This window comes from Galdieria sulphuraria, assembly GCF_000341285.1.
Source record: "Galdieria sulphuraria unplaced genomic scaffold scaf_5, whole genome shotgun sequence".
Taxonomy (NCBI): domain Eukaryota; phylum Rhodophyta; class Bangiophyceae; order Galdieriales; family Galdieriaceae; genus Galdieria; species Galdieria sulphuraria.
In genome coordinates this window covers 21026-40974 of record NW_005178470.1, presented here as the reverse complement: position 1 = coordinate 40974, position 19949 = coordinate 21026, and the positions used below count along the sequence as shown (strand labels likewise).

The 19949-nt window shown below is 38.8% G+C and overlaps 11 protein-coding genes across 12 annotated transcripts; 5 read left to right on the top strand and 6 right to left on the bottom strand.

The window, feature by feature from the left end:
* Positions 1 to 43: 43 nt before the first annotated feature.
* On the bottom strand, positions 44 to 4114 carry Gasu_08860 (uncharacterized protein). The gene has a single exon (XM_005708271.1). The coding sequence runs from the start codon at positions 4101 to 4103 to the stop codon at positions 69 to 71; it is 4035 nt and encodes a 1344-aa protein (XP_005708328.1). The 5' UTR covers positions 4104 to 4114; the 3' UTR covers positions 44 to 68.
* A 40-nt stretch (positions 4115 to 4154) lies between these two features.
* On the top strand, positions 4155 to 6649 carry Gasu_08850 (3'-tRNA processing endoribonuclease). The gene is made up of 4 exons (XM_005708270.1): positions 4155 to 4189; positions 4240 to 5983; positions 6029 to 6195; positions 6248 to 6649. The coding sequence occupies exons 1-4, from the start codon at positions 4166 to 4168 to the stop codon at positions 6563 to 6565; spliced, it is 2253 nt and encodes a 750-aa protein (XP_005708327.1). The 5' UTR covers positions 4155 to 4165; the 3' UTR covers positions 6566 to 6649.
* Positions 6650 to 6745: 96 nt separating this feature from the next.
* Gasu_08840 (serine/threonine protein kinase) lies at positions 6746 to 7864 on the bottom strand. Its single transcript, XM_005708269.1, has 3 exons — positions 7251 to 7864; positions 7085 to 7202; positions 6746 to 7035 (listed from the first exon to the last, which is right to left on the bottom strand). The coding sequence occupies exons 1-3, from the start codon at positions 7831 to 7833 to the stop codon at positions 6813 to 6815; spliced, it is 924 nt and encodes a 307-aa protein (XP_005708326.1). The 5' UTR covers positions 7834 to 7864; the 3' UTR covers positions 6746 to 6812.
* A 37-nt stretch (positions 7865 to 7901) lies between these two features.
* On the bottom strand, positions 7902 to 8714 carry Gasu_08830 (uncharacterized protein). Its single transcript, XM_005708268.1, has 2 exons — positions 8276 to 8714; positions 7902 to 8219 (listed from the first exon to the last, which is right to left on the bottom strand). Exons 1-2 carry the CDS (start codon positions 8567 to 8569, stop codon positions 8007 to 8009), a joined length of 507 nt encoding a protein of 168 aa, XP_005708325.1. The 5' UTR covers positions 8570 to 8714; the 3' UTR covers positions 7902 to 8006.
* Positions 8715 to 8784: 70 nt separating this feature from the next.
* Positions 8785 to 10038, top strand: Gasu_08820 (N-acetylglucosaminyltransferase). Its single transcript, XM_005708267.1, has 2 exons — positions 8785 to 9346; positions 9398 to 10038. The coding sequence occupies exons 1-2, from the start codon at positions 8807 to 8809 to the stop codon at positions 9953 to 9955; spliced, it is 1098 nt and encodes a 365-aa protein (XP_005708324.1). The 5' UTR covers positions 8785 to 8806; the 3' UTR covers positions 9956 to 10038.
* Positions 10039 to 10043: 5 nt separating this feature from the next.
* Gasu_08810 (uncharacterized protein) lies at positions 10044 to 11564 on the bottom strand. The gene is made up of 3 exons (XM_005708266.1): positions 10486 to 11564; positions 10131 to 10440; positions 10044 to 10077 (listed from the first exon to the last, which is right to left on the bottom strand). Exons 1-3 carry the CDS (start codon positions 11548 to 11550, stop codon positions 10070 to 10072), a joined length of 1383 nt encoding a protein of 460 aa, XP_005708323.1. The 5' UTR covers positions 11551 to 11564; the 3' UTR covers positions 10044 to 10069.
* A 54-nt stretch (positions 11565 to 11618) lies between these two features.
* On the bottom strand, positions 11619 to 12394 carry Gasu_08800 (uncharacterized protein). Its single transcript, XM_005708265.1, has one exon. It carries the CDS (start codon positions 12383 to 12385, stop codon positions 12179 to 12181), a length of 207 nt encoding a protein of 68 aa, XP_005708322.1. The 5' UTR covers positions 12386 to 12394; the 3' UTR covers positions 11619 to 12178.
* Positions 12395 to 12444: 50 nt separating this feature from the next.
* Gasu_08790 (alpha-1,4-N-acetylglucosaminyltransferase EXTL3) lies at positions 12445 to 15701 on the top strand. Of its 2 annotated transcripts, none has more exons than XM_005708263.1 (18): positions 12445 to 12464; positions 12514 to 12661; positions 12713 to 12792; positions 12848 to 12979; positions 13028 to 13115; positions 13160 to 13263; positions 13311 to 13441; positions 13487 to 13520; positions 13566 to 13610; positions 13652 to 13756; positions 13803 to 13901; positions 13949 to 14095; positions 14139 to 14243; positions 14300 to 14484; positions 14535 to 14667; positions 14712 to 14813; positions 14861 to 14971; positions 15029 to 15701. In XM_005708263.1, exons 1-18 carry the CDS (start codon positions 12453 to 12455, stop codon positions 15137 to 15139), a joined length of 1872 nt encoding a protein of 623 aa, XP_005708320.1. In that variant the 5' UTR covers positions 12445 to 12452; the 3' UTR covers positions 15140 to 15701. The 2 variants fall into 2 exon arrangements, with proteins under 2 accessions (XP_005708320.1, XP_005708321.1); XM_005708264.1 differs by having other exon boundaries at positions 14139 to 14246.
* Positions 15702 to 15704: 3 nt separating this feature from the next.
* Gasu_08780 (uncharacterized protein) lies at positions 15705 to 16529 on the top strand. Its single transcript, XM_005708262.1, has 5 exons — positions 15705 to 15808; positions 15855 to 15931; positions 15984 to 16054; positions 16099 to 16193; positions 16241 to 16529. Exons 1-5 carry the CDS (start codon positions 15740 to 15742, stop codon positions 16382 to 16384), a joined length of 456 nt encoding a protein of 151 aa, XP_005708319.1. The 5' UTR covers positions 15705 to 15739; the 3' UTR covers positions 16385 to 16529.
* A 165-nt stretch (positions 16530 to 16694) lies between these two features.
* Gasu_08770 (cryptochrome, DASH family) lies at positions 16695 to 18644 on the top strand. Its single transcript, XM_005708261.1, has 3 exons — positions 16695 to 17004; positions 17053 to 17285; positions 17361 to 18644. Exons 1-3 carry the CDS (start codon positions 16709 to 16711, stop codon positions 18542 to 18544), a joined length of 1713 nt encoding a protein of 570 aa, XP_005708318.1. The 5' UTR covers positions 16695 to 16708; the 3' UTR covers positions 18545 to 18644.
* A 9-nt stretch (positions 18645 to 18653) lies between these two features.
* Gasu_08760 (uncharacterized protein) lies at positions 18654 to 19914 on the bottom strand. Its single transcript, XM_005708260.1, has 2 exons — positions 18808 to 19914; positions 18654 to 18749 (listed from the first exon to the last, which is right to left on the bottom strand). Exons 1-2 carry the CDS (start codon positions 19876 to 19878, stop codon positions 18681 to 18683), a joined length of 1140 nt encoding a protein of 379 aa, XP_005708317.1. The 5' UTR covers positions 19879 to 19914; the 3' UTR covers positions 18654 to 18680.
* Between the last annotated feature and the right edge of the window lie 35 nt (positions 19915 to 19949).

Below are 19949 nucleotides of genomic sequence, written 5' to 3'. Positions count from 1 at the left end.
TTTGTTCTTCAAAGGGCGGAAAGACTCAAACTATCCCGCAAAACTGAGATTGAAAAGTTAAAGCAAACTTAATTTGAAGACAGAGAGGAAAAGGTTTCGAACGAGTTCTCAGAGCTCGAAGGTGTCTCCCCCGTTGAGAACTGATCGAGTGGTGGCCTTCTTACTTCACCATTGCTTCCAGTTCCTCTCCTTCGAGGTACGGAATGAGTTCTTCGTCTTTTTTGGTTGGTTTTCTTTCGATAATTTGATACCTTAAGCAGTTTTCTTCGAATGAGGAGTTTATAATTCTGGCAAATTCTTTCAATATCTTGCAGAATGGCCTGGATTAGCTCTTTCGCGAAACCCTTGAAACCATCAAACACATAAGATGAAGAGAAGAAAGACGCAAAAAACAGTATTGTATCATCGGGTGTTGTACGTCTGATATCAACGTATGGATTTTCAGTATATCTGTAAGTTACGGTATCGCCATTGGCTTTAAAAGATGTTGTCGTTGTTTGTCGTGCAAACCAGGAATTTCTTATATTAAGGTATTCCTCTTCAAGGTTATAATACCGTTTATAAAATTCGATTTGTGCGTTCCGAAGAGCATCCATGGCATCCTGTAAGTTCTTTACAATAGGAGGCACATTTGACCCTTCACCACTTTGCATTTCCCGTACAATGTAGTCCAACATAGTCGACCCGACACTACCAAACTTGGTCGAACCAGTGTTGAGTTTGCGCTGAATAACTGCAACTAGTCTCTGCCAAGTTGTCAAAAGCTTAGCAGTGGCGTCTTCATTGCCTTGTGGTGTTTCACGAAATACCTCATTCATCATAGTAGATTTCACCGGAGCAGTTGTTTGTGTTAGTACGTGTCTTGGATTACTGTCATTTTCAGTGTAACTGTTTACGGCATTCTTTGTGATGACACAATCAGAACTGCCGCAAATTACATCTTCCTCTAAACTAGAATCCTTTGGAAACTCCAAGCTTTCCTTCTCAAGCACAGTTAAATTTTTCAAATGCTTCTTCTTGTTTAGGAAAAATGCAGTCTTCCGTGAAGATCTATTTCTTTTTCTTTCCTTGAAAGCCTTTACAGCCCTCTTCAACGTTCGTCTTGTAAAATTTGCCGAATACCAGGCAACCCGAGCCGTTCGTTTTGCTGATAACAAACCAAATTCTTGAAAAAACTGCACTGAACGAAATGGCCTGCCATCTAGTATGCAAGAAACTGAAACATCTATTAATGCCTTTCTTGCAATAACCAAGCGCTTTGTTGTTTCTTCCAAAGGCTCTATGAAATGTTTATGTAACACATATCGAAACGAACCTGTAATGAACGGATCGTAACGCATGACGGTTTCAAACGCAATCAAACGATTTAAAAGTTTCTGTTCTTGTTCAAGTGCTACATGAAGAACCATTGGAACTGCATGAAGAGTTGAACCTGCGCTATTCTGAAGAATTTGCATACGTAAACGAGCTTCAAGAAGCATTCCTTCAATCTCCTGCAAATTTGTCTGCTTTATCTTGCGATTTGAGTTAATTCCATTTTCGGTAGCTTCGGAATTCTCCGAGGTCTGACTGTGCAAAGATTCGTCTGAGGAAGATCTTCTCATCGTCATTTGTTTCGTAGAAGGTAAACGATCATCAACCGAGTTCACTGAAATACGACCTTCTACTGAATATGAACTCACACTCGACATCTCTGAAACACGAGAACTATAAAATTTCTGGAGCATCCAAGATTGCCCCGTACTCATCTTCTTCAACGAACCCGCAAGCAACTCTCTAATTTCTGTTAAAGCCGAATGCGGTAAAATAAACTCGTTTAAAATCACAGCCACTGTGATGCCACTGAATATCATAATAAACCGAGACAACGCATAATACCAGTGCGCAACATATTCAAACGGGTTGTACTGATAAAATATAATAACATACTCCGTAAATGCAAATGTTATAAAAGTTATGGACAAGGAACTGTTTGCGAAATATACGGAAACGCCGGTGACAATTCCTAAATATAAATTTAACAAATAGCTATTCATTGCAGTTGCTTGCCAGTTCATAAGCAAAAAGCCAATGGTGCAACCAACTGTTACTCCTGCAAGGCACATGACGCTTCCCAACAATGTTCCTTCAACAGAAGGTTGAATATAAAGGACATATGCCATCCAAAGCCACGTTCCATTATATTTCAATGCAAAGCTCCTCGCCGGTGTAAGCAACAGAATAACTAAAAGAACAATGGCACCAAACCATTTCTTGCAGCAAAACTGAAATTCTGGGGACGACATCAAAGCTATTGCTTCTTGTTTTGTTCGAGGTATCTTCCCTAAAATTAGAAACCAGTGTTTCGCAGGCCAAAGTAAAACATGGAACCATCCAAACAAGTTTTTAATCATTCTTATGAGGGACTTCTGTTCTCGAACAAGTTCTAGCTGGATGAGTGATTCTTCGATATCTACAATGGAGTCCAGAAGAGACTTGGCAAAGATAATCATTGACATAATGGGTCCAAGCTCAATGGCTGTTCTACCTAAAAGATGCAACTCTGTATCTTGCCAGTAATTATCATATGCTACCTTCAAATCCTCCCTAAAATGCCTTTCATAGGTTTCCACTTCAGAGAACTCTAGCAACACTTTCATAAAGTTTTCCATGGAAATACGATTCGAGACACGGCCAGCTTCTCTTAAATACTCACCAAGCACCTTGCAGTATGCAGATATGAAACCAAAGTGTTTAATCAATACTTGATTGAGTTCATGACACGACTCCAATACTGCCCCCTTAAATCGTCTTCTTTCGCCATCTAAAATAGACTGTGTACTTTGAACAATCTTTAAGAGCTCCTCCACAGAGTTGATGACTGCTTGCCACTGACTTTTAGGTTCTTGATGTAAGGGATGCAGTATATCTGGTTCATAAATAATATATTCAATAAGCTTTTGTGCTCGGTGCATTTTCATCCGATGCTCTAAAGAAATGTCCTCGCATAAAATATGTTTCAGAAACGCTGGACTATGGCGTAAATGATTCAAGCAATCTCTATCAAACGGGTCAACAACTTCATCCACATATGGAGTAAGCAACAAGGAAGCACATTTACTCAAAGAACTTCCTGCACCAATTAGAGAAGAGCCTATACACAGCTTCATTTCGGAAGTAGCTGAAGTTGGAAACAGAAGCCCCGCTACGAGAAGAGAAGCTACATGTGCCAATATCGCACCAATAATCGTCTCATAAAAATAAGTAAAGACCTTCTTATTATTTCCACTATGGCTGTCTAATAAATTAAACACAAAATACATTTCACCCATACTGGAAATGAACGACATTCTACTGTCTGAATGCAATACAGTGAACAAAAGAGTACCAATAGAGGCTATGAAAAAGGTGATCACGTAGCTTTCACTACTTGCATATGCTCCCAGTGCGCCAAAGCCAGCAGCAAGTATCAATGCGGCTGTGGATTGCAGTGCACCTAGAGAGATAAATCCAAAGGCAAGCTCTTCATAGCCAAAAGTGACAGTAAGAAGAAACATTTCAATTGCCAAAGGACCATAAACGTCATTATATAAACTCGGAACAAAAACAAAAATGGACAACAAGAAATAGCCAACTAAACCTCGCAGTGAAACCAAGAAACTTTTGTTTCTACAGAGAGCTAATAGGCGTCTTGCTATATTCGAAATAAACTGGCAGAGCCACGAGGTGATTTTATGCTCAACCTGGTTATATCTTTCTTCTTCACTGGCACTTCTCGTCGAAGACCTCGTGCAACTACTATTAGCTCTACTCTGGTTTTCGGACAATTCAAGTTGAGAAGTCAAAGGCGAAAGTCTGTTCATCTGGTTATATGAAGGAGTAACAAAGAGATGTTCAAATACATTTCCGTAATTTGAAAGGCTCCCCGAGCTCTCCAAGTTCAAAGGTTTCAAGAAAGGTTGCTGTTGTGGTCTTCCAAAATAGTCATCGGAAATATCCAAGTACTGTACACTTTGTACAATATCCACAGTGTCTTTTTCTTCCGACTCTTCACTTGGTTCTTGAAACATGCTTAAAAGGTGTGTAGACCCTTCTTGGAACGAATCCGATTTAGTATATTTCATTCGGGTTTGTTATATGAAGTCCGATTATTGCCAAAGAGTTTCTTTTGCAGCATCTCATTTTCATGTTAGAAAAAACTTTTTGTATTGTAGGTCGTGTTGTACAAAGTTTAGACTGAAACTACTAGTTTTTTCCAAGACCCTACTGTATTGTAAGGTTGGCACCGTTAGACTTTTTTCGCTCAGAACGCATTTTGGCCTTTTGGCATGTTCGACAGAAGAGGAATACACCATTTTAGAGGGTCCAGCTTTTCAAAAACCACCTTCCAAGTTTGTATATAGAGATTTTCCAGATATTCGGAAGCTTCAGTCGTGGCAGCCGAACGATGAAGTGGACACTTTTTGGAAGGAATTCCGAGATGAACAGTTAGAATTTCGTGGTAAGTCAAGTGAGTCAGACGAAAAACCCCGCTTTATTGAGCCAGCAAGCCTCTTAAGAGATTATGAAGACAGCGAAGCCTCTGCAGTATTTGACTGGGTTAATGGGGAGTGGAAGGCAACTGGTTGTCTTCGATACTCGGAGCCACCTAGTTTCGAAGCATATTTAGAAGACGCTAGAAACCTAAAGAATGTGTTAGAAGAGAAGATTTCCCAAGGAAGTTCGGAAGAAGATACTCTTGAAAAGTTGGAAGCTCTTCGTGGTTTTGTTTCCTTTGCAACAAGAGAAGAAAGACTGTGTTTTCCTCCTGGTTACTGGAGACTGATTTTTCTTGGTACATCCTCAGCACTTCCGACACTTCAACGAAATGTATCGTCTGTGGCACTTAGAATTCGCTGTCCTTTTAACGTAGGAAAAGGAAACGAGTCCGACGTGAAAAATTCTCATGAAACACCTTGTATACCGGAAGCTTTGTTTTTGGTTGATTGTGGCGAAATGACGTTGACAAGACTTATTGAGGCGAAATGGCACTCGATATATGGGTTTAGAAACTTGAAAGGAATATTCATCACGCATCTACACGGTGATCATGTGTGGGGTCTCCCTGTTTTAATGGAAAAGATCGGTTTTTATACGCAACATCAGCAACGATATATGCGTCGCATAAAGAGAAGTGCAACTTTGCATATTTTTGGTCCCCAAGGACTTCGCCTGTTTCTACGCACTGCTCTTCAAAATACTTTTCTAGGTTTTTGGTTTTGTGTTCATGAGTTAATTCCAAGCGATAAAGATTTTGATCATGTGGAGCCGTGGTATGTTCCTGAATGTTTATTAGAAGAGAACCAAACATCAGCAACTTATTTACCTTTCTTGGATAAGTTGCCTGGAAAGCATTGTGAAGAAATAGTAGGGGAAGATGTCAAAATGGATACAGAAGAGAAATGTTGGAAACTCTATGTCGATGAATTATTTCAAGTACAGGTTTTAGCACGTCCTATAAAGCATCGAGTACCTTGCTGGGGTTATTTCTTTAAGGAATTGACACAGTACTCATCCGATTGCCATAAAACTGCGAGGAAACACTTTACTGTGTCATATGGTATCAATGACTGGGATATATCTTCTATAGAAGACAAAATAGATACGAAATATGCTTATTGTCTTGGAGTTCGTGGAAAACAGTTTAACATGTTGAGAAACTGCAAAGCCGTTAAGGTTAAAAGTCGTCGAGATCCGATAGAATTCTCAGAGGTTGAAGCTTCCATGGAAAACTTTGCAAATAGAGCAGTCTTTAATGAATTTCCAGTTTTTCGACCCAAATCTGTTGCAGGGATGTGTGGAAATCGCATTCCTCGGAGTATTTTGATTCTTGGTGACACTAGTGATCCCTCGAATTTTCTTAATCTTGCCAAAGAATGTGATGTGCTTGTTCATGAAGCTACTTTCTCAGAAGCTCTGAAGGATAAGGCTGTTGAGTCTTTTCATTCTACAGCAAAAATGGCAGGTTAGTAGAAGGTTTCGGTGGTCCAAGTTTCTAAGTTTTATTCAGGGCAATTTGCAACATCTCTTGAAGCGAGAACACTGGTGTTAACTCACTTCAGCAGTCGATATGAAACCAACTTCTACAGGTCTGATGGTATAGGAATGAATGAAGACCTATTGAAATCTGGTCCAAATTTTCGAGATGATAATGATGACGATACAAATTCGGTTGTAGTAAGTTGTGTAGTATTATAGTTATTTCCTGGTTTTTACGGTTTCTCTATAGGCTTTATCCGCTGAGGCTAGTAGCGCTTATTCCAAAGGTCGTATCTATTTGGCACGAGATTATTCAACCTATGATCTTGCTCCACATTCGAACAAACGCAAGAGTGATCTGCGCTGTTGTTTGACCAGAAATATGGATAAGAAACATTCGAAATGCAAGAGTTACAAGAATCCTGTCGAGCTCTGGTTACAAAAACCAATGTCTCGTGCACAGTGGAAAAGATTGAAGCGAAACGTTCTGCACTTTTCCAAAGAGTCGTTTGAGTTGTTATTCAATGCCCAACAAGAGAGTGCGACATCACCAGTCAATACTGAATAATCATCGTATCTTAGAGTAATCGTAAACTAAGTAACTTTAATGATAATTTCAGCCATATTTCTTCTTAGCTGTTTCGGTCCATGTAGAATATTCGTATATTCTGAAGTTTGTCTAGATAATGTTATATCTCTGTCTACACCGTTTTTTCAGAATAACAAAGTCCAAAGATATAACTTTCTGGCTTGTCAACGTGAATTTATTTTCTCTGAATAATGTTCTTTAAAGAAAACGTGTATCTCTATAGTTTCTACTTCTTTCTGAACATTTCAAAAACCGATGTTGGCTTCTTTTGATACACCTCCGCCTGTTGCAGACTATCAATTACTGTTTCCCAATCAGGTCGTTCAGCAGGATCTTCTGACCAGCAACGTTCAATCATGCCCTTTAAAATGTCGTTCTTTATCTTCTTTGTACTAGGTCTAGCTCCTTTCTTTGCAACTGCAATCGCGGCCTGAACTGGAAGTAAGTATCTACACAACCAAGTAAATTCAAAATATTAGAAAAATGCAAACAACCAACCTATATGGAGGCTCTTCACAAAACATTTCATTTATCACTACAGCAAAACTATAAATATCTGCGCTCTCAGAATATTTTTGATGTCGCATCACTTCAGGAGCCATGTATTTATACGAACCTGTTTGCTGTTGTTACATGAAGTCATCAATTCAGAAAAGAAACAAACCTGTCTCTCCAGTCATTCTCCCCGAGTAGTCAACCAGTCTTGAAAATCCAAAATCGGTAAGTTTCGGTTCATTCTGCTCGTCAAGCAACACGTTGGCAGGTTTCACATCTCGGTGTATTACTTTATTTTTGTGAAGATATTGCAACCCACGCGCAACTCCAATGGCAATTTTGAACTTGATGTCTTGACCTAACCTTGAAAATAGATTGATACCGGACTTCGGATAGAGAGCCTTTCCAAGTTCTCCGTGAGGTGCAAGTTCTGTCACTAGGCAAGCTGCGAACGGGTTCTTCATGAAGCATATACCATAGAATTTAATAATGTTTGGGTGTGACAAGCGCGCTAGTAATTCCATCTCGTTTCGAACGCTCACAAAGTCCTCTTTCAATATCTTTGCAGAATAAGCCTTCACCGCAACTTTAGCTTCTCTATATTTTCCCTCATACGTTGTTCCACTAGCACCATTACCCAACACTCTTATAATCTGTAGGTATTGTTGTTCTATACACCAGCCTGACTCTCTATAATTGTTTATATATTGCTCAAAGAGCTTAGTTAATTCTTCATCAGTATCATTTTCCATGAAAAATAAATCCAATTTTTGGATGACTATTTATATATGTGTTATCTCAGAATGACTCTTTGCACTTTGTTCATGCTATTCCTTATATTTCCTTGTGGATTATCACTCTTGTATTCCCGTAAGCTTCAGAAGCTTTGAGGAGGAACTACGAGGAATCATTTGGCTCAGCTAACCTACTCTTGTTCCTTCAAGTTGACGGTGAAAATGCAACTCGGTGCACTAGAACAATCTCCATAAACTTCACAGTTCATTCCTAAACTCTCGAAAGCTCCCTTTATAATACCCAAAGGAAATATGATATAATCCTCCAGCTGTCCGATAGCGTCAGGTGTCTCTGATACGTGTAAGAGACTTCGAAAACGTTTATCACTAAGAACATAAGTACCCTATACGATAAAGATATCTTCGGTATACTCTTTTACTTTAACATAAAAATAAATACCTTGTTGTTCGTCTTCAAATTATCTATTTGTTTCTGGAAGGTAGCTATCCAAAACTCCTTACATATGAACTTGACCTTATCAAGTTCAGTCGAAAAGTGCGGAGTGCCTTCAGACAATTTCTCCAGCCATCTTCTACCGATATCTCTTCCTATGGCCTCCAGTCTTTCCACCTTGCGCCTTGTCGAAAGATCGTCTTTCAAGCTTACTTTTTTGCGCTTTTCATCATTACCCAGAAAATAATCAACCATTATCATAACAAGAAAGTCAAAACTTTCCTCAGCAACTTCCGTCATTCAACAATTCCGTGACAAGACGCAATCCACAAATATAATTTCATTCTGATGAATTTCATTCGGTTGTTCGTGCTGCTTTGTATTTCACTTTTGGTTTGGAACAGCCCGAACCTGAAGAAAGACATCTCAATATTTACAGCTTCTGAACTTCCAGACGAGGCCATAACTTGGGTTCGAGATTTTTTTTCTTGTGAAAGCGATGGAGATCTATTTGTTCCGAAAATTTCCTTCTCCGATATGATGCACGCTGTATATAACGAAAGTTTTAAAAATCGTCTGCACGAGGTAGTGGAGGAAGACAATAAAATAGGAACAGAAGCCAATATCAGCTACTTTATTCAAGTCTCAACCAGCAACGTTGCCACTTTAAGTAGGCTAATGCGAGTCTTGTATCACAAAGATAACTTGTACGCCATCCACTTTGATAAGAAAATAGAAGATCAACTAGTAACTTGGACTCTAAGAGAGATAGCAAGGGTCATCACTAGAGTTTCAGCAGGAACAAACTTGACGTTGCCTTCCAACATCATTGTCATTCCGCGGAAGTATGTCTCCTACATGGGTATATCCATGGTGCTCAACACAATAGCTGGAATGGAAGCTCTCGCAGAATCAAGTCATTGGGATTTCTTTATTAATCTTTCCGGAAGTGACTATCCCCTTCTATCACAGTCACAAATAAGGAGGATCTTAGGTCACGCCAAGCAAAAGCATCCACGTCCAAATTTCATGTGGATCGATGGAAACTCCGATAAATGGAGAAATCGTCTGTCAGACGTAAGATTTCTCACTGAATGGTTAATTCATCTAATACTAAACACCACATAGTTGCATTTTGATCCCGCTCTCTACGAAGAACTCGACGTTCCTCACAATCCTGGCGGCTTCGAGTTACTAGAAGCTGTTCCTCCAGGTGCTAAGCACCCATTAGCAAATGCTTCCTGGTTTTCATTTTCAAAATGTGAAGCATGGATGATCCTTTCCAATGAACTTGTCGAACATATCATTCGAAGCGTTATTTCTAAAGAGTTATTGATCAAGTTTGCTCATTCTTTAGCATCTGATGAACATTTCTTCTGTACACTGTTGAAAGCACAACAAGATAATTTTCCGCATATCAACTCAACAATGAGATTCATATTGTGGTGGCATCCCCAACTAGGCAACTCAGGAGCTCGACCGTTCACTTTGGATGATAAATGGTGGCTGATTGGAAAAGCTTTAAGATGTTCGGGAGCCTTTTTTGCACGAAAATTTTCCGATTCTAATGCTGATGTTCTTGAGGCGATAGATACTCTCTTTATCCGAGGTCTCGATAAAGATTTTGCCAAGCTGGTAGAACGAAAATTTTTAGAGATGATAAAGAATTCTTCTGATATTCATTGATATTACATTTCTTTGATATCCTCATCGTTTAAGTTGGAAATCTCCAGTTCCAACAAGCTTCGTATAAAGTCTGTTTCAATATCTACAGTCGTCTGAAGGCACAACTGTAGACATTCAATAGACTTTGGTATCAAATATTCTAAGAAATATTCGCATAGTTTTCCAAAGTATTCACGCTGTGAGTTGGGTAAAAGTGAACCTCTGCTACCTCCAAAGTCTTTAACCACTGCAGCTGCTTCATAAAATGTATTTTGTAACAGCTCAGCATAGGTTTTCTTTTGAGAGTTGAAAACTACTTGACGTATTTCATTCAATGCACTGAGAATACCATTAAAGAGAACTGATAAAGGTGGAAATTCAAGAAGTTGATAAGGAAGAGATACGCCAGGAATGTCATGCTGACCCGTGCTCTCCGTTAACTTCAGGGAAGACGTTGAAGGATACCATTGGAAGCTTTCTAACATTGTTTCAAACGCTAACAAAGCCTAGACACAATAAGTACAATAAATGCAATTTCGTAGAAAACAGACCTCCTGCAAAGACTTTGAGAAAAGTAGCACGCTGGCTTCTTCAAATGGAATGCAGAGCAGCATCCGAAAATCTGCCCCAATACGACTCAGAGACTCGCCACAGTAGTTTGCTTGTTGGATTAAGGACGATAATGTTCCTCCATCAGTTATGTTGCATAAATGCCGTTTAGTTACTTGCAAATAAAACGATATCCATAGATTTATAAAATCATCGTGAATGGTATCACGACTCGCAATATCAGTGAAGATTGCATGATACTGCGTCGTAGTTTCTAGCGTACGAATTCTGAACTCGTCACTGAATTGTGCGAATAGACTCTGCGGTTTGGGATTGCAAAAACCCTTTAGACAGGAAAGCATCCAATGCGACCGACAACAAAGAAACAAAAGACGCAAAACTACCTCATCAAGAGACGTAATCCTTCTAAGAAGAGTTATCAAACGGAGGCATTCACTGAGAGAAGTCTTTGACCTCAACCGTTGGAGTATATAAGACACAACTAGTAGTCGCATGTCTTTTACCCTGTAACAAACGTCATTCAATATTCTAGAACCAGATATAAGAAGGTTAAGTCGACGAGAGTGTTCTATCATTTCTACAGAGGCTTCGATCTCTCCCGCTCGAATCAGAGACACAACAAGAGAAGGTAACTCGATAAGGTCATTTACGTAAATATCCGAAACATCACTAGAATAACTTTCTCGTTCCTGTTGTGATAGATTCAAGACTTTCAACGCTTCAATACTCTTGTCTACGAATAATGGAAAACTCTGAGAGACTTTTCCCAGCACTTCCTGAAGATTCCTTAAAGTAGACGACGATGACACCGATTGATCATAGTTTTGCAACAAATCTCGGTAGTTCCTGGAAACGATATCTTGCAACTGAGTACTGAGTTTGTCAACTTCCCCTTCGACTTCACTGACATCGGCGCTCACTTGTTTCCTTGACGAGGCAAGAACCCGCTCCAAAAAGCTAGACAAGCCAGCTTCGTATGCCTCTTTTTTTAAGCTTTCCAAGTCGTCCAAACCTTCTCCTTTGTCAAAGTCAGGACCGATTTCCATCGACATGCTACAAAGGATATTCTATCCAAATCCAAATTCCATTTCATAATGGTTCAATTGATGGAATGTATAGACAAATTTTGTTTATCTAGATTCAGTAATCCGAAATCTCACTTTCTGTGATTGTTTCTTGCACTTGTGTCAAGTTGGTTATTCAGCCAATAGACCCAGCAGTTTTGATATTTCCAACAAGAAAGATTGAAATATATATATATATATATGCAGTTGTTTTGTTAATTATTCCTGGTCCTTCAGATATGTAGGAACGAAGTTTATCTCAAGGCTAAGCAGTGTTGCTCTTTTATTTTTGCAAATCTAACTTTCTGTTGAGCATTTCTTGAACGGCATGTAACTTCCTTTGTTTTTTCTCACAACGGAGACCGAAGCAGCTGTAGCAACAGAGTTGCTTGTTTCGTTTTTATTTTCAGTGACTTTATTCAGGCTCTGTTAGCTGACAGTGTAACATTTGGGGTTCGGCAAACAAAAAATGCCTACATTCTTATAGAGACTTCTCGCTTTTATCGAACTGCTGAAAAGCAGTGCAAGCTATCAGAGATGGAGAGTTTCTTTATTCGTTGAGAAAGTCATTATGAACGAAAAATTTCCTAGTCTCATTGTCCCTGTAATTCTATTTCGCATAATAAAGGGCACAGAAAATACAACTGTCCATAGTGATTTTTTCTATCCGAATTGGCGCCACCATTTTACTGATAAACGATACTTTTGCCAAATTCTGACTACCATTATTCTTTGTGATGGCGCCAGTGGATCTGGAAAAACAAAATGCTTTATTATTATCGGAAGGACTTACGAGACTTGTATGGAATCTGTTCATGGACTATTTCAGGAGGCTATTTTTCTTCAACTTCCTTACTTCTCGATGGACCCAGTTCAATATCAAGATGGTCTTTCAGGTAAATTTAATATACTCCGTGATTATTTGGCAAATGAGTTGGCTTTCAGGATCCAATCCGTAGGAAAAAAGTGAGAACCTATGCTAATCTGTCCATAATTTTTATTGGAGCATTGCTTATCGCAACTTCTAAAAAATACGTCACTGCAAAGAGTTCGGAAGTCACTCATTCTTCTGTAGAAAGGAATACCGCAACAGGTAGTTTTTAATATACTATAAACTTTTCAAATGTGAAAGGCTAGATTAAAGGTCGATATGCTTATGCCACATTGCTATGTGACGATGTTATGCTCCCAGCGACACGAGCATGGTTACAAAGCTTGAAAATGGTTTGTATGCTATCTCATAAAAATGATTTCGATTCATTTATCTATTTTTGAAAAGACAAATACTAGCTTCCCCATCGTGGTTCTTGTCCTTCCACAGTTAAGCCTAGAAGGACGAGAGGAGCTAGAAAAGCTAGGATCCATTGTCCTCGATGTTACTCCATTGGAATATCCTTTCACACTGACCAAGGTTTGTGTAGATGTTGAGTGGTTTTTGTTCTCATGACTGTTTGCATAGTCTCGTTTGAGAGATAACAAACCTTGTCGCTATTCAAAGCTGCATCTGTGGAATTTATTGAATTATGACAAAGTAGTTTACATGGATAGTAAGCAGTCTTTGGTAACAATGAATTTGAAAATAACGTTAAAGGTGATATGCTTGTAATGCAAAATATCGATAATCTGTTCGTAGAATTTGATGAATTGAGCGCTTGTGCTGACCTTTACCCGGATACTTTTAATTCCGGCATTATGGTACCTTATTGCATAGCTTAAAGTAGTGATACTAATTAAGCAAATAGGTGATTCAACCTAATGAAACAACATTTCGAAATATGAAAGCTGTGTACAAGAACGTTTCTAGCTACAATGTGGGAGATCAAGGTTTTCTAAACTGGTTCTTCGGCAACGAATGGAGTCAGAGAAAGGACAGGTATTTTGTAAAATTTTTGGGTTGTTTGAAGCTCACTTATTTTAGACATATTCCACTGAAGTACAATGTGTTGCTAAAGGTAAGTCGATTTTGTGGAAATTTCTTTAAGCAATCATATGTATAGTATCGTGATACAATTATGTGGGGACATGTGAAAGATGATATTAAGGTAATTTTGGAGGACGCTCATCACTTTCTTATCTTATTTAGGTCCTCCATTTTACTGGTGAGACAAAGCCTTGGAATTTCTACTATTCTGGACACAAAGACTGGGAGAAGAATTCAGAAATGAGAAGCTACTATGCCTGGGTTAGAGTAAGGCAATAACCATGGAAGGTATTCTTTTAACTCTTTATTTCAGATGGAGCGAATTTCCAAAGAAATCCTTGGAAAGGCACTCTCGTGGGAAATGTCAGACCGAGTAAAACATCTCTGCGAACAAGAATATGAACGCAATTTGGTAAGAGAGTTTGAAGTAACGTTTTTTTACTAATTGGTACTTTATAGACACCGCGTTTTAGGATTCAAAACAAATTTTCCGTTGTCATTTCAACCTATAACAGACAGAAGCTATTAGAAAGATTGATTACTCATTACAGTCGGTGTCGAAAAGTACATAAAATATACGTCGTTTGGCATAGCCCGAACATTGAGGTTGGTGTTTAAAATGTTTGGATTTTGCTATAGCGTTTACTAGGCTCCTTATGATTTCCGTGTTGGTTCAGTGCCAGTAGTATTTCTTTCTCAAAAATATGACTCTCTAAATAACAGATTCAATCCTATCCCTGGTCTAAAGACGCAGGTTGTATATTGCATCTAGTATTAGAAAACTTTTGAAAACCTATGTCATAATTTTAGAGTGTCCTTATATGTGATGACGATGTTTATGTGGAGCCTGATGATATCGATTTTACTTTCGAGGTTTGGAAGAGTCATCCAAATTCTTTGGTGGGAGCATTTCCCAGATTTCATCGGAGGACAACATCCAATGAGTGGGAATATTTAGTTGCAGAACCCATGAAAAAGTTTCGGACCTTCAGGAGGTACGTCTCTATTCCTTTCTCCAAGAACGTTCTTTAATCCATGCACAAAGATATTCTATAATGTTGACGAAGTTCATTTTTATGAAGAGTGACTTCCTGTTCTGGTATTCATGCATTCTTCCCGAAAGATTCCATAAGTATATTGACGAACACATGAACTGTGAAGATATTGCAATGCAAATGGTTTGTGTGCGTCCATAGTGCTGAAATGAACTTAACTTGAATAGATGATAACAGGGATGACTAGGACTCCACCTCTAGCAGTTGTTGGAAAGGCCATTCCGGAGGATTATGGAACAGATAAAAGCACGGGAGGAATCAGCACCAAGGTATCGTTGGTAATATATTACTGTAAGCTTCTAATCATGAAAAATAGAGTGGTCACAAAGAAGCAAGAAATAAGTGCTTGACATACTTCATTAGTGAATTGTTCCATGGGAAGGATCCCTTAATATATAACTCTGTAATCCAAACACGTTTTGTCAAGGTTTGTGGGATTCTAATATAGTGTTTGACAGTTGTACTCAATTCCAAAATTACACAGATACCCTTTGCGAAAAGGTCTTGGAACGAAGGAAGTCTATGGATGAACTCTTCGGGGTCGAAGAATTCTCTTAAGACTTCTGTTCATCCAAGGGCGTTGAACAACAATTGAATCATTATAATACGTTCAAAGTAGAATATTTTGTAATATCGTTTTCGTGGATAGATACTGTGCAGTTTCTTTTCGAGTCGCATACTTGTTGTTTCACGAATCAGCGTGCAGTAGAAATGTTTGCAAAACCCGTAAAAAGTTGTTTTGAAACAGGCTAATTCCTTTTGTATACACCATTATTCACAAATCCTGAGATCGGATGGTAGATATGCAATGAAATCCAAACTAGGAACATCTTTGAAAGCGAAACGGAAAGATACTAGTTGAGCTGCAAGCTTGACCTTTCGTTACAATATTCTATCTTCCTTTTGCCCCTTCTAGATGAAATTTCAACTCAATAGATAACATCGTAGCATAAGGAAATAACACGAAGAGAATAATAAGTTGCCAGGGTTGAAGACGAAGATACGAACTTGCTATCTCCGTCTTTGAGAAAGCTCTACCACAGCAGTCAATGATAATATTAGCAAATAAGTAAAAATCAAATGACCTTAAACTTTTCAAGTATGAAAAAAAACGTGTCATTACAATTCTGACTGTCAAGAAACTTTGGAAAGTCTTAGACACAGCGATATTCTTTTCTGATTGGGAAAAGTTAGAATGAGCACTTCGGAGTCCAACTCGGAAGGTAGCGTTTGGAAAGAAGTATTCCATTCATTTACAAACAGAGTAGGTCAGTGCAAAAATATTCGACCCAACTAATAAGAGTTTTCAGTGGTTGCAGAGATTCGAACGTCTTCCACAGCTTCAAGCGGATATTAGAAGTGGTGTTGTGTGGGACTCTATGAAAAGGTATGATAATGATACAGTGTCACTTTCGCTTTGTCGTTGAAAGTTATTTTAGAAAATTTCTTGAAGTTAAGGAATCTGTTGAAGCAAATCCTTATCCCACTGCAGCTTACGTCGTGACTTTCGGTAAGATAACGAGCTGGAAGAAATATTGCTTAAATACGACATAGCTACCTTGTATGGACACCTTTTGTGGAAAAAACGAGCAGCACAACTGGAAGAGGCTAGAATTAGGCGTACTTTTCAAGAAGTGAAGGATCGTCAAGTAGGAGGAAGAATTATTCGCATAGTTCAATAAGAACTTTTTTTTAGGCAAGAGAAAAGGCATTGCAGAAGCTTAGAGAACAAAAGCTGGACTCTCTTTCTGCGGAAGAGATTGAAAGACTTCGCAAGAAGAAAATAGAAGAAGAAATCAAAAAGGAAAAGGAGCAGTTGGCAGATATTTCTCGTAGTTGATATGTTTTTGGGGAAAGTAGCGCGACAGGTAGTGTTTTTTCAGTTGGAAGGTTTTAACTTGGACACACTCTGTTTAAAATTCTCTGGATGAAACTCATATCTTATAAAAATGAATACTCATTTCTGACTTTGGTCATTTTGCATATCCAAATTGTTACTTGGCTAGTTGAATCCTACTTGGTTTGTCTATTCTATCTGTTAGGTCAACTCAATAGTGTTTGAATTCTTAAAGACTTGGTGAATAGCATCCTATAACCTTTCTTTTGATTTTGGTTTTTCCCAGAACAAACAGATTGTCTCAAAAGAGATAGTCAAAGTTTTACAATGTCGGCCTTTGCAACGTTGAACTGCAAATATGACAACTATTATTTTCGAAATATCAAAGGCTATTCGTCCTTTCAAAAACGCAGTACTTATGTAAAGCTTACTAGAGGAAACTCATCTTTATTTTGGCGAAAGCAGATTCGTGAAGCGAAAGTTTTCAGGTTGTATTCGAAAATAAGAGGCGACCTTCATCGTGTCCCAGAAAGCTTGAATGGCGGCACAGCGATCTTATGGTTTCGAAATAATCTTCGTCTATCAGATAACAGTTGTCTGGACTTAGCGAATACTGCAGAAGCGTATGTTATGTCTTGATTTTGTTGGATTGAGTTGTTGATAAGCGATAGAGTCTTACCACTTTATGTCTTTGACAAACGTTCTTTGGTCCGTAATAGACTTAAACAACAACGTTGCGGACCCTTCCGATATTCTTTTGTCAAAGAAAGCGTAGAGCAGCTGCAAAACAACCTTAGAGGTCTTTTCAGTGATTTGCTTGTCGAGGTTGGAACAGCAGCCGAAGTGATTCGCGAGTTATGTGCAAAATACAGCATAAACCATATCGTTGCACCGAAAATGATTAGTCCAGAGGAAGAAGAATATGAACAAGGCAAGTAGTCGACTTTCATTGTTATTTATCTTATAAATTGCTGTTCAGAAGTATCACAAGTTGCGACAGAGTTGCATTTGAATGCCTGTTTTGTATGGGATTGCACTTTACTGTCTTTTGACGAATTGATTGTCAATGAATATCAACACAGTTTTGAGACATTCTACAACAGTGTCATATCCAAAGGTTTGCCTAAGATCTTTGAGTTGGATAACAGTCAACGTCCCTTTTTAAAACCTTTACCTTTTGGTTACAAACCAAGTTTTGCTATACCTTTACCTCATTTGGTGAATGACTTGGGAGTTGAAAATTTATGCACACCCTATGAATGGCCATTTCCTGAACCTCGAGCAGTATATCCTTTTCGGGGTGGAGAGGACTCTGCAAAAGAACGTCTAACTGACTATTTTGTGAAGAAGAATGGCTTACAACTTATCGCCGATCTTGAAAACTACTCCGGTGTTATGGACTCGTCCACAAAACTTTCTCCGTGGATTTCAATTGGCTGTGTTTCTGTACGGCAAGTGTACTGGGAAGGTTATCGTTCTTATATGAAAAACATGGACAGTCAAGTTGCCAACTTATGGTTGAAACGCTTTTTATGGCGGGATTTCCTTTATCTACTTTGTCTTCAAGAGGGTTCGGCTGTTTTTCGTGATAGAACAGTCAACGAGGACGCCCCCGAGTTTCCTTTATATAAACAAAGTGCGACACCTTACGAAACGATTTGCAACCAGGCAATTCAGACGTGGCTAGAGGGACGTACGGGTTATCCTTACATCGACGCTCATATAAAGGAACTTATTACAACTGGTTATATAAGCTTCCGAGGAAGGTTGAACGTATCTTCCTTTCTTGTTCACGAACTTGATGGAATATGGCAACTTGGTGCCGAATTTTTTGAACATTATTTGATTGATCATGACCCAGTCATCAATTGGGGTTATTGGTATCATCTCTATGAGAAGAAACAGATCGGCGTTGAAAGTATACAAGTCGACACTATCGAAGAGGCAAACAAATATGATCCGGATGGTTTCTATGTGAAAAAATGGCTCAATCAACTCGTCTTACTCCCGCCTCCTTTTTGTCATGAGCCTTATCTTCTTTCAGAAGAAGAGCAAAATCAGTTCCAAGTTATTCTTGGAAGTGATTATCCGGAGCCTGTTCTATTCCCAACGGTTTCCGAAGAAATAGAAAGAGCACGTCAATTTCTTTCTTCATCTTCTTGAGAATATTAAAGGTTGGATAGAAATTGACGAGATACTGGTATACTAACTAGTCCTTTCTGTTGATAGTTCTTTACAAATTTATAAACACGTTCGGTTAACCATTTTTCAGGCAAAGGTTCCAGCCTTCGTTTTTGCTTTAGATGTACTCTTTCATTTCGAGGCAACTGTTCGATCCATGGAATTTTTTCCTGTTCGATAGTGAACTCTGTCTGTTTAAAAAAGTCCAAAATTTCACTCGTTGAGTTGAAAGATTCCAAGTTCACCGGAATAATATGCACATGACAATATTTCTGAGGCTGCGACTTCAAATACAAAATTAACTTTTGAATTCGAAGTTCAATATCAAGGTTGTAGCCTATCAACTTGTCCACAACGTCATATTCACTTTCAGGCCGATCGGGAACTAGTACTCTGCTTTCCTCCGAAACATCGTGAATACCATAGTACCACTTCTTATATCCGTTGTGAGCAGGTTGAAACCAACCAAGTGTATATTGGCTATTTATGGTGGCGACAAGATTCCGTCGTAATATTAAAATAAAAAATTTCTCAGATGAAGCAAGCTCGTCGAGTAGAAAGTCTGCCATCGTTTTGATAAACATGTGAGACGTTTCGACATAACTGGTAGTGGGAGAACTTGAAGACAAAATCTGTTCTATTTGTCTAACTTTCTTCAACTTCCGTTCCTTTTTTGAGCTTTCTGCTGCTCCCTTCTGCAATAAAGATTTCTCCAAGTCTCTTCCTTCCAAACGTGGCCAAGGCTCATGAAGAGAAACAGTGTTTTCCGTGAGTGAAAAAAGTTTGGATAGAAAACCTGTTCCCGTTCTCCCAGAGGTTGCAACAAAGACAACTTTCCGTCTTTTGAAAAAATCTGTCTCTCTCTTGAATAAATGCCGGGGAACTTCCCAACGTAAACCGGTTAACTGAATATGCATATTGACTGCTATCTCAGGTTGCTTCAAGTTCTTCTTGGTCGAAGTTGGAAGTGTTAACTCTGCAAATCTCTGATACCTTAAAGTCTGCCTTGAATAAAACACACTGACAGCAAGTAAGATTACGAACAGGTATGCTAAGCCAGTGCGAGGCTTTTCGACTCTTTCAACTGAGCTGTGGTTATATAGTTTCGTAGGCTTCACAACATTCTGCAACTTTCTTTCTGCTACGCCACTCGCTCTTTCTTCTACTTCGAGTGCCTTTGTCAACTCTAATAAACTCCCAACCTGCTGAGAGTGCTCAAGATCACCCTTCTTATTTTGCTCGATAATTCTACGCTCTGTAAACAAGTTATGCTCAAACTCATTCTGTTTGTGGGTACGTCTTCGAAGTTGAATCATTCACTGAAATTCCACAATTTCGGAGAACAAATTTGAATTCGTTCTTGACACTTCATCTTAAAGCCGTAATT